This window comes from Protopterus annectens, chromosome 14.part0 (assembly GCF_019279795.1).
Source record: "Protopterus annectens isolate FY-2018-M chromosome 14.part0, PAN1.0, whole genome shotgun sequence".
Classification (NCBI taxonomy): Eukaryota; Metazoa; Chordata; order Ceratodontiformes; family Protopteridae; genus Protopterus; species Protopterus annectens.
Window position 1 is genome coordinate 118,352,223 of NC_056748.1, and position 17,478 is coordinate 118,369,700.

The window sequence follows — 17,478 nt, forward strand, 5'->3', positions numbered from 1 at the left end:
GGTTTTGTCTTTAATCGAGTATTAAGATTGTCCCAATTATTAAGTCTTGGTTTCGAGTATAAGGCTGGAGAACTGGTATGACTCAGTGACACGATCTTGTACTAATAATCCTGTTGAAAGTAAATAAATCACAATGCATACTTTTGGCTTTGAAAACCTAAACACCTGCTTTGAAGTCTTGTTTCATTTAGTTATATATTTTGCTAATTACAAATCAGATTATTTTTAAATGTATGAATGAGATGTCATATTTCTCAAAGAAATAATACATGGCTGTAGAATTTGTGTCATTATACATCCAGTAATAACATCATACTTTACTTGAAATATACTATTATATTTTATTTCATAAAATGCACAAACTTTGTTTCACACTTTCCTTTATTTACAATTTTTTCAGTACTGAACTTTACTGCACAGGTCATTTACAAACAGCAGTAAAAAATTCTTTTGTTAGCCAAATATTGCTTTTTACATTGAATACAATGACAAATCCTTGATAGTAGAATATACCCAGTGCAGAAATATTATAGATTCACACTGCAGCTGATGTTTCACTACTTTCTAGTACAAAAAACAAATGCAACTTGATTTCTGCTCAAACCATGTGTGAGTTTATCCATCCAAGGTATTTTGTCACACGTGTATAAACACCAGGTTTATTTTTCAGACCACAGCTGTCGCCCCAGCTCACAACTCCATATATGTAGTAATGACCAGCTTTCTCACATGCCAATGGACCTCCAGAGTCACCCTTAATGGAGAAGAAACACATTTATTTTTTTAACTCAAGTCATCCTAAATTAAACATATAAACCATCACCACTGAGAATGCACTGCATCATTATCAATGTGCAATGAAATACAATAATAAACAAAAAAGGCAGCAAGAAACATTAAATGAATACAGTTTGCTAATAGATTTTCCAAACTCATGCTGGCTTTTATTCACAGCTGAATGTAGAATATCATTTTGGTTCAAAGATGTACTCACTCTAGACAAAGCGTGCTTGGCTAGTATCAGTAACAAAACATTTTCAGCATCAGCAATTAGCAATCTTATTTCTCAGGGAAATTCCAGACTAAAGCATTCTGAGATTTTTCTAAAATTCATGCCCACCTGCTTTATTGTACTCTGTAGTGATATAAAGCCCTGTAGAATATATGCATCTGCTTTATTCTAATCTACAGTAATATAAATAATCCCCAGCAGTTTGGCTTTGTCAAGGGTAGATCATGCCTAATGTATCTAGTGAACTTCTTGGATAGGATTACTCAGGCTATAGACTGCAGACCAGATGTCCATACAGTGTACATTGACCTTGCCAAGGCATTTGATACCATATCACATGCAAATATAATAAGCAAGCTGAAGGAGCTTCAAAGTGACCCATATGTAGTTAAATAGCTAGCCCACTGGCTACGGATGGGACTCACACAGTCAAGTTAAAGGTCTTGTCTGTCAACAATTTGTGTTCTTTGCATCCATTTTAGCAAAAGCACATAATGTACTCCCAACTATTTTTGAATGATGTGCAGAAACACGTTTTAATTATTGCTCTCTGTTTATAACTATTGCTGCTACTAACAGTATAATATTGTTCACTTCTTTTCTGCATACAGCAACATTGTGTTCTGTGCATGCATGAGGATATTCAAGCCTAAAACATCATAAGGGACACTGTGTTAATAAGTCAGCTGACTTACAGATAAACTGTATGTTTGTCATAAGACCAGGATAATCGGAGAGGAACCAAACTGATTTGCTTTCTTTAACAAAGTTTATGTTTAGCAAGACTAAAAAATACTACTGGCTAAATTTAAATGATTAGGATAACATCATTTTTTTCTCTCAGCTTTCTTAGGATATGAGTCTGCAGTTTATTAAAAATAAAACTGCTGAAATTAGAGTGGCAAAGCACTCAAGGAAAATGTTCATTTATCCTCACTTCCTGTGCAGCGTGGACCCTGAGAAGCACTCTAATCTAAGTGTATGGTTATAAAATTTTCAAAAAAACACTGGTATGACAAAACACTGTATATTAGACATATAGGCAATGTTCTGTGTTTTTTCTCATTTTCTTTTTTCAAATTATTATTGATGTACACTGTTTGGTGGCATCAATACTTTTAATTTGATATTTATAATTATGATATTTTACAAAGTGGTTCTAGGCCACTCCAGTGAACATAAATTAACTGACATTTGGTTTACTCAATTAACCCAAAAGAAGTATGCCTGAATTCATACATAAAGGTTACTGTAAAAGGTAATCCTATTTCCAGTTCAGAGACAGCACTACCACAGTGCTCTGGAATAAAGGGGTGCAGTGCCATGGTGGGCTATCTGTGTGGTCTACCAAAAATGCTAATGAGGCATTCTGGTAGAGTTGATATGTTAATTAGCCATACAAGGCATTGTCAGGCCCCACTCTGATGGAGCTCCTGCATATCCACAAAACAAACAGCCCCAGAATTACCCATTGTAAAGACTTAAACATTGCCTGTGATATAAATAGAACCTGCTGGAGAGACAGGTATGTATCCCAGAGATCACCCCTTCTCTGCAACAGGCTCCCCATCCATGTGAAGCAGAGTCCTCCCTAACCAAATTCAAGTGTATCTTGGGCAATTTGATGGGGAACAGGAAATGTATCCCTAGTTTGGCACCTGTTTCTCTAATGGATAGAGGTAACTTGTAATAGTTCATCTCCCAGTCCCCTGCTTGTAAATATTTAATCTCCCAAGCCCTTGCTTACACTTATCAAGGATACCAGAACTTGTCTGAGATTTTGGATGCAAGGCTAGGCTAAAAAAGGCCCTTGTGTTTGTTAGCTTAGTAAACACCTATGAAGCTGTGAACCTATGAATCTATGAACCTATGAGCATGGCCTTCCACATAAATGCTTGTGGCGTGGCATTTAAGCAGCTGAATTATTCTAAGATAGCTCAGATAGCTGTGTTGTTGAACAGGGCTAAAATTTCAGGCTCTCCCATTACTTTCAATTGGGGGGATTGTGTTAGAGGTATGTGTTGGGATGTTTAGCAGACAGGTAGTGGTTGGGGAATGTACATGTGTAAGTATGTGTGTGCCTGCAGGTGTAAGTGTATGCACAGGGATGAGTGGTCTCTGGTGTGTGTGTGTGTGTGTGTGTGTGTGTGTGTATACATCTGTGTGTATGTGTCTACCTGGGTAGTCACAGCTGGGTGGTTAATTAGGTGATAAGTAGGGTATGTGTATGTTTTAGTATGGGTGAATGGGTGAGTGTGACTGTAAGTGCAATTGGGTGATAGGATGGGTGGCTGTGTGAGTGTGTTTATGTAGGAGTGATGTCTTACCTGCAAATTCCTGTAGACTAACAAGAAAATCTTCCATTACTGCAAGGGGGCACTAGTCACTTTGGGATATTAAGTGAAAAGCAGTTTTGCAGCATGAAAGAAGTATAGGGTGGGGGAACACAAGACCCCAGAGACCTTCAGTAAGTTGCTCTAACTTCTTTAAGAAAAACAAAAGGAGGGAGAGTTTGGAGCCCTCTACTCTTTGCATAACAAGCACCTCTTCACAGCATTGGACCTCTGCGCTAAGACTGGACACGAGGAATAGCTTTTACATATTACCCATGTCACTTCAAAACAAAAACAAAACAAAAATAAATTAAAAAAATGGGGGAAAATCATCAAGTCCCCATACCCTTTCCACATGAAACAGCTTATAAACAGCACATCAGTCCTTGCTGCTGTAGAGACAACTTTAATTTTTAGCTGTTTTCTATATAATAATAAATCACAAAATCTAATGTCTCATATGAATGATGGTCCATGATATATAATGGACAGGGCAGGTATGAGGCAGAATCAGTGATGTTTTGTAAGGTGAGGGACAGTTGACAGGGATGGAGTTATGTTTGTGCGGTTGGAGCTGCCATACCTCTCAGCAAGTGCATTCAAGATGACTGGAGAAATCCGGGTGGGTGGATGGGGGAGGCAGAAGATGAAACCAGAGACATTTTTGAACTATTACACTAAGTCAAATAATAGAGCAATATGTCTACCTTTATGATACAATTTGCAGAGAATATGAAGAATGATCTCTAGATCAAGAGAGGTAATTGTGCCCCTTTATTCATCCCTCATCAGGCCCATCATAGAATACAATGCCCCTTTTGGGATGTACCTTACCCGACACCTGCAGCAATTAGAAAGACCCCAAAAGTACCTCACCAAGAGGATCAAGAGACTTAAACAGATGCCATATGCTGCTCGGTTAAAAAAACTCCAGCTCTACTCAGTTGCATACCGCCTACTTCGAGGCGATCTATGCCTGGCATATAAAGCTATGTCCAATCCAGAATTAATGGACATGCTCCACCTCAGTAAATCTAAATCACTTAGAGCCACACGCTCGAGGGACTTGAACCTCAGCACTGAAATAAATAGAACTTGCTGGAGGGACAGATTCATAACCCAGAGGCTCCCTTCGCTCTGGAAAAGAATTCCAATTCATGTTAGGCAGAGCACCTCACTGAATCTCTTCAAGAAGAATCTTGATGAGTGGATGGGGGATCGTAGGCTTGCCCCGGGGATTACTTCCGTGTCACTATTAGACAGAGGCACAGCAAACTAAACCTTAAAAAGGGCACAGTATACTCAAATCAAGGGGTGGCGTAAGCTAAACAAAATTGGGCTAGGCTTATAATTGCCCCAGGGCAGATAGCCTAGTATGAACCTATGAACCTATGAACCGATGAGACAGTAACATCTTTTATTACTGCCTGGATGTAACCACCCAGTATTTTCAAGGGTCACTGGGGAAAAATGAGAAGAAATATCAGGTATTTTCTGTTAATTCAGGAACACGTAATAGGTATGTCAGGGCGTGTGTGTGTGTGGGGGGGGGGTTAATATTTGAATGTGTGCATGCGTGTGGGAGAGTGAATGCAAGGGGAGGGTGTCTGCTCCAAAGTGATACATGGGTGCCAAAAGTGTGTATCACAAAAAAAAGTGCTGGTGTTGACACTTGTGGTTATTAACTGTAATTCAGAGGCATGCGGATTAGCTGATAATGAGGTATTTCTTAAGTGCAGCTAATATACCTCTGAATTGCAATTACTACAATCAGAGAAACAGCCCCTTTTTGGCCACTACCCTTACAACACAAGGTATGGTTCTTTCCAAATCTCAGAGGTATTTTTATTCAAAAAAGCTTACTTCTAGTCATACAGTTACAAAAAATGTTAGAAGATGTAGTGGAGGTCTCCTCTCACCACATCTATATTATAAATACTATTATTTAAAGTTGGTGTATGGAGCATTGTGATTATACTCCAAAACTGGAAAAAAATAAACCTGTTATGCATTTCTGTAGTCTGAGACCCAACTGTAACAACACTTTCAAAGGTGTGTAACAAAGGTTACACACCACCTAAGTGATGTCACATTTGGGTGTAAGGGAATGTATGTTCTCTCACTCTCAGTGGTTCCTGAATATCTTTCTTCCTATGTACATGTACTTATACAGACATCTGTCTGTAATTAACCTATTGAAATTAGGGCAGTATTTAAAAACTGTCCCTGATTATTTTTTCTTACTTGCTGTTTACAACATGCTAAGTGCTTTACTGGCTTTCAAAGCTGGTAAACAACTTTGGCTTATTTTTTCCTGTAACATGTAAAACTCCATGCATTACAAAGAGTTATACTCATGTCTCACCATTCATTATCTGTTATTATGTATCCTTGACATGGATGCCAAGAGACCTGACCATAGCCGTGTATATTATACCACTTTAATGGAGCTTAGCATAACAGTAACTGTGTGTTCTTTAAGTCCACATGTTCATCTGTCTGTGGTCTGTGATAGTATCAAGATATCTCTTATCAAATGCCTCTTACATTGGGTCCTGCTGTACATCTGCCATAGCTAATTTTACAGTACAGATACAGGATGATATGTGTAGATACTGGAGGTTGTAATTCTATGATAGAATCAAACTTGGATCCAGCAGATCTTTGTTCAATTTCACACCAAGGGTTGAATCGTGTTTTATTCTGAACTGTTTTCATGGTCTCTCTTTCTCTCTGTCACACACACACACACACACACACACACACACACACACACACACATATATATATATATATATATATATATATATATATATATACAGATAAAGTTGAGTAAACGTTTTTAGAATGTAATGGAAAAAAGCATCTAAATGTTTATTTTTCATAAATGTTCAATGTTTACAGAAATTACTTTATTTTCATTATTTAAAAATTCACTCCTGTAATGTGTTTTATTTGGTTTTCATGTTATTGGATCACCACAGTGTTCTATACACCAGTATCTTCATTTATTGCTTGAGACATCTTCTTTACAACCATTATCAGCTTCAAACATGCATGGAAACCTCTGATGTTGACTGCTATGGTGCGGCGACCGCTTTCTTAAACTCCAGCAAGGTTTTATTTTTATTTAAATTTCACTACTTTTAAACTCCTCTTTTTCTGAACTGAACTCATTTAAACAGCTAAATGTCCATGGCTTCAATGTGTGCACATCAGTCTGTTTGAAAGAACTGTATTTTGGGATCATAACCATCACTGTATGGCTATAATGTGATATATGTGTGGGCCAAGAAGTCCTGAATTGGCCAAATAGTCAGATTTTTTGAAGACCCACCTGTTATTTAGAAGGAAACATAGCAGTTAAACAGTCTTTGGCAGTATGCCCTGTTGTACCATCTTTTTTGGAGACTGTCTTAAACATACAGGTCTACAAGCTATGTGCGTTATATAGGTTATCAAGCCTGACAACTGCATACAAGAGATACAAGAGAAGTTTGGGAAGAGTGGAAGGTCAACAGAAGAAGCAACCTTAAACTCACTATCCAGATGATGTTAAAGTCAAAATGTTATGTGCCTACCTGAAGGAGCACTTAGAAAAGAGTCTCAGAGTCAGCCCTGTACAGCCCTTCATCATCAAAATGGCACATGGAGCTCTATGACCCCCTGTGCCTAATGGTTAATCCCCAAAGGAAATCATTTTTAAATTATTAAATTATGCAGACAAATCAGATACTTTATACTGCCAAGGAGCAGTAACCATTTCTGCTTCAAAGACAAGAATTTAGAGTCTTCGGGATTTCTCCAGAATATGATGCAGACGTGTAAACATTTTTTGAAGTGCAGTCACTTTATTATAGAAACTATTTTCCCAAGAAGTTAAAATGCCCTGCTGTACTGGTAAAAAAAATGTAAGTGATATGAGAGGTGCTTCAGAAGGCTCCAGGAGTTTCATCTTTTTCAGCAGCAAAATCTCCCGAACAAAAGCACAATGAATGGGAATAATATGCAGAGAAAGCAGGCCATGAAGCTGGCTAAGCAGAATAAGAACTGCTCTGAGATAGTTACAGGGCCTAGAAAATTTGTGACCATACAATCGTAACCCACAAACCTATACAATAAGATCCCCAAATTAGCAGATTCTTTGGAGTCACCATTGACTATTTATTCATCTACCCTTTCTTGACTGGGTTAGTCCCACTAAACTTGTAGCCTCTTTTCAGAGGAGATCCAAGGTGGTATTTATACTACTAGAGGAAATTTGTAGAGGGCATCAAAGAACTTCTGCTTAAATAACTTCCTTAGAGACATGCAGGAAGCAAATGGAGGTGACAATAATCAAATTCTGTAATCTTGACTACAGAAACTGCTCATTAAGACTTAAAGAGCCTTACAGCCTTAAAATTCCACTCTAAATTACATTAATTCATTGACTTTTTGCATTCACTGACAAATCACTGAGGACTAAATTCAGTGGGGTTTAGAGGAAAGCAATGATGTCAGTCATTGGAGTTTTGTAACTTTTGTTCCGAAAATGTTTGTTGCAGCAACACGTGTCGTTGTATTAAGTTTGTTAAATACATTAGAGTGATCTGCCTCTTATGTCTCTGATTTTGCAGAACATCTCTGATTTTGCCTCAGAGTTGGGTCTGTCCCTGTCCCTCATTAACACCTGTTTTCTGGCAAATCACTGAGGATTACAGTCAGTCAATAATGCCAGTCATTACAGTTTCACTACTTATTGTTTAGAAAATGTATGTCCTTACAACACCTATTACTCTGTTCTAATTTAAAGTGAAGTAAGAACTGTGTGACACAGCTTTGAAATGTTAATGAACTGCTTTTTAAAGGTACATGGTTTGAACACTTTCATCTCTAATTGCCTACTGTGTGACTTTGTGCAAGTCACTTAATCAGAAAGTGTCCCCAAGCTGTATAATCATGTGTGAGTTTCAAAGTTTGTATCCTTCAGAACATGCTTACCAATGCATTCTTGTTATTTTAGCAACTTTTTAGGTATACAAGGAAAAAGATTTAAAATCTGATCCTGATTTTCTGTCTTTGTTTCTGATTCCCAAGCGAAGACGTTTAGAGGGACTGGGCTGCAATGGGTTGCACTGTATGGTTCTGTATAAGCAAACTCAGATACATTTCTGTGCCATTATTTATGAATATTGATTCATTCATATAATCTCAAGCAGATATCTTAGTGTACAGTCACATGTGAATGTAGTTAGTGGGTGTATTTGTGCATGTGCGGAATGTGGGTACTGGGAATAGTTCTCAGTTTTCCCTGATGTTTTCCTTCATATTCATGGTCTATTTATCAGAAAATGTGTGTCGTTCTGGTTAAGTATTGTAAAATGCAGTCATTAAATAAAAGCAAAACATGTACATTTCAGACCTTAAACTCTTCAGAAATGCTAACTAATGCAAATATTTCCATGCTAGCAACTTTGTAAATATATAAGACCAATATTTAAAATGTGTTTTTGATTTTGGTTATTTGTCTCCGATTATGTTTTTCTCTATTGCTTCATACATTTTGGTTATCCCACTACCCCCAACTATTGCCAGGTCTGCTAGACTTTCCTTCCAGCCTGGACTATCTCTAATTCCAGGATGAGACTGGCATGGAGGTTAAGGGCATCCTGGAGTGACAAGCTGGTGACTTCTTTGGTGGGGAATTTTTTTCTTTATGTCCTACACTTGTTTTCCCCTCCTCCTCCATTGCATTTGTCTATTTCAAGCCAAGGACTACTCCCCAATGTGGACCATGCCTCCTGTCAGGAAATGCCTAGACAAATGCCCTACCCCCTGAGAGAGGCATGCCAATCCCTCCCAGCTAGTACCTCAGACTTTCAAGCTGATAATTAAACTGGGTCACCTGGTTCATAGTTAGGATTTTATCCCTCTGGGAATTGGTGCTGGCTGCCATTTTATCTTTGATTCTTTAGCTAAGAGATTGGAAGGGCATATGGGTTGGAATGAGCTGCACTGAGTGATTCTTACAGCAGTAAGCTAATTACACTTCCAATTCATTATTTATGTTTTTGTTCATTCATTTGCTAAAAAAAACATCAGATGTATATGAAGTCATACAAATCTCTGTAACTGATAGGCACATCTGAGTGTGTGTGTGTGTGTGTGTGTGTGTGTGTGTGTGTGTGTGTGTGTGTGTGTGTGTGTGTGTGTGTGTGTGTGTGTATACGTGTATATCTGTGGTATGTGTAAATGCTTATTTCCTGGAGTAGTTATGTTGTACAGGAAGGAACTGATTATACTAAAAAGGAGCACTACCATATGAGCCAGCTTCCTTGGGTATGATCTTTGGCTTCCTTGGTTTGTTGACTGCTGACAATGTGTTTAATCCTTGGGCATGGATAAACTGGACAGTCTAAGTTAAATGTAAATATTTTCAATATAAATACATTTTTAAGTTAGCTTGTTTTCTGAAGGCATATGGGTATGAAAATCTCTGTGTCTGGGCAACTACAGCTTGTCTGGCACAATGCAAGGTTATGAACTGTAAATGAACTGCTTCCTGTAGTGCAGAATTTAAATTTCCACAGCCTTTTGTTTGTGTTCTGTGTGACCCTTATCAAGTCACTTCACCAGGCAGTGCTGCTGGGATGCTCCCTAAAAGGGACTTGCATCCAGTGAACTGCCCTATGTTGTTAGTAAATGTTCTTCATATTTGTCTTTTGAATTACTGCACCTTTCCATGAGTCCCACTGCATACTTTGCAGTTTTATGGGTTGCCAAGTGCATTTTCAATAAATATGAGATTCAGGAGAACAGAAGTTTGTTGCTTTTTATGTTAACTCTGTTTTCAGTATGAAAATGTTTTGTTTAGTAAATGGCTGTTAGTCTTCGCAGTAAAACGTTTAAATTGAAATTTTAACTTAAATACAAATCTCTGTGATAATTGTGAACATAAGGGAAAAAATAAGTATGTACACTCTGACAAGTATGAACAGTATTTTATGGTAATTGGTTAGAGAGACAGGCGATTAATGACATGCTGGGATGGTAGGGGTACAGTCCATTATCCTGCCAAGGGCCCATTTGTCAATGATTCAGCTCTGGTAACCATGAAGCATGAACATAATTTAGAGTTTCTGGGATGAAGACTGTGTGTGAGTGTGTGTGTGTGTGTGTGTGTGTGTGTGTGTGTGTGTGTGTGTGTGTGTGTGTGTGTGTACACACACACACACACACACACACACACACACACACACACACACACACACACACACACACACACACACACACACACACACACACACACACACACACACACACACACACACACACACACACACACACACACACATCTAATACACACACATAGGTGTACTTAAAATAAACACAATAAAACTGACAGCCAAAAGATTGAAAGTGAAAAAGATTGAAACACAATATACAGATAAAATTGAAATGACACTAGGTAGAGGTTTATGCCTTTTCCCCTCTGCTATGCAATCTCAGAGATTATATATATATATATATATATATATATATATATATATATATGTATATATATATATATATATATATATATATATATATATATATATGTATATACACATATATATATATATATATATATATATATATATATATATATATGTATATACACATACATATATAAATATATATATATATATATATATATATATATATATATATAATAAGCAGAAGATGTGGGTATATAACAATATGTGTGGTGTGGAGGGCCTTGCACCCTTGTAAAAATACTGAAAATGTGAAAAATCTAACCATAGAGAAAACTAATGAAAAATGTGTCAAAACGGGACCACATTTTTCAGTGCTTTTGCAGGAATGCAAGACTCCGTGCAGTCCCCCATATGGAGGATTGCACTCCCATACTCCTGGCTTATTATATGTATATGTATGAACTCCAAGGTTACACAGCAGTGGGAAAAGGGCATAAGCCCATCCCTAGTATAACTTCAATTTTGTCAGTGTTTTGTATTTTATTCTTTTTCAATTTATATTTTAATATGTTTTAATCTTTTGACTATCAATTTTATGATGTTTAGGTAATTTTAAGCACAACCTTGTATGTGTGTGTGTGTGTGTGTGTGTGTGTGTGTGTGTGTGTGTAGAGATAGATATTTATGGGAGCTGTTACTTTGGTTAAACATTCAAATAATCTACCATGAAGTAAAAGTGCACTTTTGGTCACACAACTGGACAATCAAATTTTGTGCAGGAACTTGTAATATTTAGGGCTGATTGCCCTTTTATTGACATTATGTGATTGTGGATTAGTGTATTTATGTAAGGGTGTATGGAGGTGGAGCCCCAACCCTTGGGGTTGTGGGGCAAAGCTTCCCCATATAAAATAACTTATATTTTGAGTTTGATAGTAGCGTTTAAAATACGGTGTAGATATTTCTGTTTTGTCTTGGATTAGAACTTTTTGTTTTATTTTTTTTGCAGCAGGAGCATTACTGTGTCCACTCACATGTTGAATACATTCAGTCAGTGTTCTGAGCTTGACTATTTCTCAGTTGACGTTTTTAATGTTTGATCAAGTACACTTTCACTTCATGTCCAACAGGATAAAATGTTACTAATACAAATAAAATGTGCAGAATAATAGTAAAGACTACATAGCAAAGACTACATTCTTGGAATCAACAACCCAAATCCAGGCCACCCAAATGCAGGAAGCATGAGTAAAGCTATTCTTTCATTCATTCATTCATTCATTCATTCATTCATTCATTCATTCACTCATACATTCATTCATTCATTCATTCATTCAGTCATACATTGATTCATTCACTCATACATTCATTCACACATTCATTCATTCACTCATACATTCATTCACTCATTCATTCATTCATTCATTCATTCATTCATTCATACATTCATTCATTCATTCACTCAAACATTCATTCATTCATTCGTTCACTCATTCATTCATTCATTCATTCATTCATTCATTCATTCACTCATACATTCATTCACTCATTCATTCATTCATTCATTCATTCATTCATTCATTCATTCATTCACTCATACATTCATTCATTCATTCACTCATACATTCATTCACTCATTCAATCATTCATTCATTCATTCATTCATTCACTCATACATTCACTCATACATTCATTCATTCATTCATTCATTCATTCATTCATTCATTCATTCATCCAGCCTTGGGCACCCAAGAGGTATGACTCATGGCATTTATTGATAGCTTCCCATTGAGCACTGAATGCTTAATATAAGTCAGTAAGCTGGAACAGGGGTTAGGGCTCTAAAGTACTATTATTGGGCTAACCCCTCCTGAAATTGAACTATGCCATCCCATAGGGTGAGGGATGGATACAGAAGGGAAAGAATATATCCGCCTTGCACATGTAGTAGAGTTAGGGAATTCACAGGCTTCATGGGCTTACAAGAAAAATGGGACTTACTCATTTCAGAGCACTGGAGATACCTTATGACTCGGCAGAATGCTATATACTTTAAAATTAAAGAGATTAGTACCACAACTCCCTTGCCAATAACAGAGTTAGTAGAACTTCAAGGAGTGGACTCTGTCACTTCACATTATCAGTACTCTGTAGACTACCTGATACCGAGGGCTGCAGGGGGGAGGAATGGCTTTGCCAGCTTGTTTGTAGAAATCACTGGCAATTTAGTGGGACAAGATATTAAGCAATTTTGCCCGATAGTCACATAGCTAAATAAGGTCCATTACACACATATAAAAAGTCAAGTCATTGTTCTGGTGCAAGGGGTGCTGGACAATAGCATCAAGGAAAGCAAACAGAGGCAGCCTCTGCTGCTTGTCACGGCTGTGAGGGTCCACAAGCAGACATCTTGTTCTCATTTACATCATGGTCTAATGTCCTTCCATTATGGGAAGTGTTTATCTTCATGGTGACCTTATGGTTAGGGTAAATTTGTAGGCAGCAAAACTCTCTCCTTTATTTTTTTTCATCTAGCATCACGTGAAGGGAAAAAGAAATACAAGATCTGTTTCATGCACCTTGTGGCTAATGTGAGGTTATACATAGCAACAGAGTGGCAGAGTTCTTGGGCCCTAAATGGCAAATTCATTCTGTACTGGAAGGGGAAATTTTTTCAGACACTGTGAGTACATGAAATATCTCAGCAAAAAAAACAACAACTTTACATCACCAGGTATGACTTCCTATTGGTTTGCTGGAATAAGTAAACTGAATTGTCTACATGTCAATTATAAGTTTTCATAATATGTAAAAGCATTATATATGAGTTAGTTAAGTGAACTTGCTTCCTTCTCCCACTAGCCAGCCACACAACTAGGAGATAGTTAGGTAACTGGTTTGCTAGTTTAGTCAAGTCGAACAGTCTATTTGTTCTATGAATTAGAATAATTGGTTATATAAGAAGTGCAGTTAGACAGTAATATAAAATGCTGATGCACTTTGTTAATGAGTTGTATTTCATTGCTTTAGGTGCTCTGCTAAAGTTGCTGTAGTAAAGACAATGCATTTGCCTAAGCAAAATATTACTGGAATCACAAAACTGCAGTGGTGGTGCTGTGGTAGGGTTGTCGCCTCACAGTAAAACGCTGTCCTGTTCGATTCTCAGCTAAAGCGTCTTCTGTGTGGAGACATGCGTGAATGGGCGTATCTTCATTGAAGGTTGAAGGTTGTGCATCAGAGCTGGCAACTCAGCACGTAAAAATCTACTGCCAATCATTAGCGGACCGGAGTTCCGCTGTGGCAACCCCTAACCAGGAAAAGCCGAAAAACGCAACAGGTATTAATGAAATTCTAAAAGCCTTTTTCCATATTCTTTTAACTGGCTCTAGTGATTATTAAAAAAGGTAATTCTGTTTCATGTAATGCAACATATACTTGTAAAGTTCATCTGTCAGCATGAGCCATGTCTGAATAACACATGGCTTCTTTACACCGGGGACAAGTTATAAACTGAATGAAAAACAGCCTACAACTTGGCTCAATGAAAATGTAAATTTCTTACAAATATCAGAGACAAGTGAAACAGCTCACATTTACCACCGGTTGCAACAAAGTAATAGATTCTAATTAGGTAATGATGTACTGTTGCAGAGATCAAGGTACCTCAGAGAGACCAGCAAAAGAAATAGAGAGAAAATATATCTCATTTTTAAAATAAGCATCAAACTTTGTTATATAAATCACATACCTAAGAAGAAAAAAATTAAGACTTTAGCTCCTTCCTGAGGTCAGAGGCAGGAAATGTGACCCATAAGCATTTAGAAATTACAGCACAGTGAAGTAAAAGAAATACAAAGCCAGTTGCAACAAAAATACAAAAAAGATATAAAACTAAAAGACTATAAACAGGTATACTCAATGCATATTACAAGTCAGAGGTCACAAGCAAAAAAGATTACAGTCACATTTCAACAATATCTAAACAGCACATTATGATACCGTGACTAATTAAAATGATTAACAAAAGCTAACATATATATATATATATATAGAGAGAGAGAGAGAGAGAGACAGAGAGAGAGACATGCAGTTCAATCAGGTTTAAAGTCGAACAATAAAAGAAATACATCTTGAGCAAGAAGGAAGGACCATTTGAATATAAAGCTAGCAAAATGCACAGGTTTCCATCTCTGGCTTTTGTACTCTATAGAAAAGGCTCACAAAATATTCACTTTGCAGCCTTTCCAAGTAAAATCTTTATTTTTTTTACTAATTGTATGATATACATATCATCCTGGAAGTTCTGCATTCATACTCGTATATTGTAGCCGTGTCTCAGAAGAGGTACTACAGAGAATGCTGTGTGTTCACTCATTAATGTAAGTGACCTGAAATGCAGCCTGCTGAATAGAAGTAAAGAAATGTCCCCCCTTATTGCCTCTGTTAATTTGACATTATCATAGATTTTAGCAAACTCGCACAGTAGGAGCTTGTTCATTTGAAATTTCACTCCAAGTTCAGGAAGTGTCTCTATTATGTTGGATGGATTTTTCATGATGTTGAGTTTTGTTATTCCAAATGCCCACAACATCTTCATTTTTTTCTTAGAAATCCATTTCTCAGATTCATCTAGAATTTTCAACAGAATTTGGAAGTAGAAATACATTCTGTAGACTGGAAGATCATATCACCCGAATGGTTAATGATAGTTTTAGGACTATAGGTTGTATAAAAAGATTTGTAAAGTTTAGGAGATAAGAAATGATGAAGTCATTGTTTGTTAATTACACTAGATCAAACTTGAGTATGAAGTAACAATATGGAAATCTTATAAGAAAACAAGCATGAGTAAACTCGAAAGAGAACAGCAGAAATATACCAAGGCATCCATGGTTGTAAAAATGTAAGTTATTATGAAAGACTAACATATCTGAACTTGTATGGTATGTCTCATAGATCTTTAAGAGGTAGGGTTGCCACCTTTCATCGTGGCTAAAAGCAGAGTAAAGCCACACCCCTCACATCACATGTAACCCCGCACATCTCACCCATTCCCCCACCCACATCCCACCCACTGTGTGACATCACAGTTACATCACTTGGCAAGGAACGCCCTCTTTTTACATTCGTGCTGCCTGCTTTTGGCTGATTTTACTATGCTTTTTTATAAAAAAAAGCATAGTAAATCAGCCGTTTTACAAACTCCGATAGTCTGTTTCCTTTTTGAAACAGTATACCGGAGTTTGTACAGTGTTTTCCAGACTACCAGAGAATCAGTTTGATTTCCAGATAGTCCGGAATAAAACCAGAGGGGTGGCAACACTATTAAGAGGAAATCTTATTCAGGTATATAGAACATTTAGAGACATCTACTTCTAGAAATGTTTGGGATTATCAAAAAGTAGTAGAGAATTATTAGACAACCTATGTAGAAGAAAGAATGAGATGTGTACTAATTGGTTCTCTGAGAGAGCAGCTAATGCATGGAAGAGACTACCCAATTATATTAAAGCAAGCACTAGTTTAGATATTTTTAAGAACAACCTGAAGACTTATTATGAGAACAACTGTTTCAGTATATTGGCAGGTAGAAGGGCATTAATGACCGTGCTTTAAATATTTGTATGTATGTATGTATGTATGTATGTATACAACTGGGCTAAAAGCTTCCTTACACTCCACTGAACAGCTGCTAAAGTCCATTTAGGTTCAGGAAATTGAAGATATGCATCATTTTCTTCTGATATTTATTTATTTTGTCTTTTCAGTCGTTTACTGGAGACTTTAATATCTGGGTATTCATAGATATCCATTGCTCGTTAAAATGCAAAGAAAGTAGGATTTAGAGCCATGTTAATTAACTGAAAGCAAATGTACAGTGTAGATTAAAAGGGGTTCAGGTATAGAAAGTCTAAATAAATCAACTGGACTACCTTGCCATTCAAAGCCACATTTAATGCTGTAATATGAAAAACAGGATTAGCACTGGAAGAGTAATGAAAACTGTCTCCTTATAGGTCCACAACCATCATGCCTCACTCCAACCTGTTGAAAAATCTTGACATCTGGGGCTTATAATTTGCTCAAATGATTCTGTCAGTCTCTTAAGTTCTGTTTGAAAGTAACCATTAAATGACTTAAAGCATATTTGTTAATTCTATTTGCTTTAGCTGTAACTGTCTTTATTCTTTGTGCACAACCCCTAAAACTATATAATGCCTGGAAAATTAACTAAAACAGTTAGCAATATCTATAGTAACAGGACTTATGTTAAAAGACTACCATTTGAAATTGTCAAAATTTTATATGATTGATTATTTAAAAAGTTAAATATATCCCTATTCACTTAAACAGCAAATTGTCCTGGGATCACGGTGCAGTGGGGATCAGGAGTTATGCCATTTCCCCCACTCTAGTGTGATCTCATAGTTGCTATAGATAATTAGCAGGGGGTTCTCTTGCTATAATGTTTTTATTCATATGTTCAGCATTTTAAATAGTCAGTCATATTAGCTCACTGAAGGTCAGCAGGACTAAGACAGAATATATGTGCGTGAATGAGAGGGAGGATAGAGGAATGGTGAGGATACAGGGAGTAGAGCTGGTGAAGGTAGATGAGTTTAAGTACTTGGGATCAACAGTTCAGAGTAATGGTGAGTATGGTAGAGAGGTG

The 17,478-nt window shown here is 36.9% G+C and overlaps 1 protein-coding gene across 1 annotated transcript in view; it reads right to left on the reverse strand.

The window, feature by feature from the left end:
• Window positions 1-363: 363 nt before the first annotated feature.
• The window catches only part of LOC122788883 (hyaluronan-binding protein 2-like), a 611,288-nt gene continuing 594,173 nt past the window's right edge, over window positions 364-17,478 (reverse strand). The window contains exon 13 of the mRNA XM_044055827.1: window positions 364-754. Coding sequence (XP_043911762.1) covers window positions 599-754 — 156 coding nt within the window. The 3' untranslated portion in view covers window positions 364-598. The remainder of the gene's footprint in view (window positions 755-17,478) is intronic.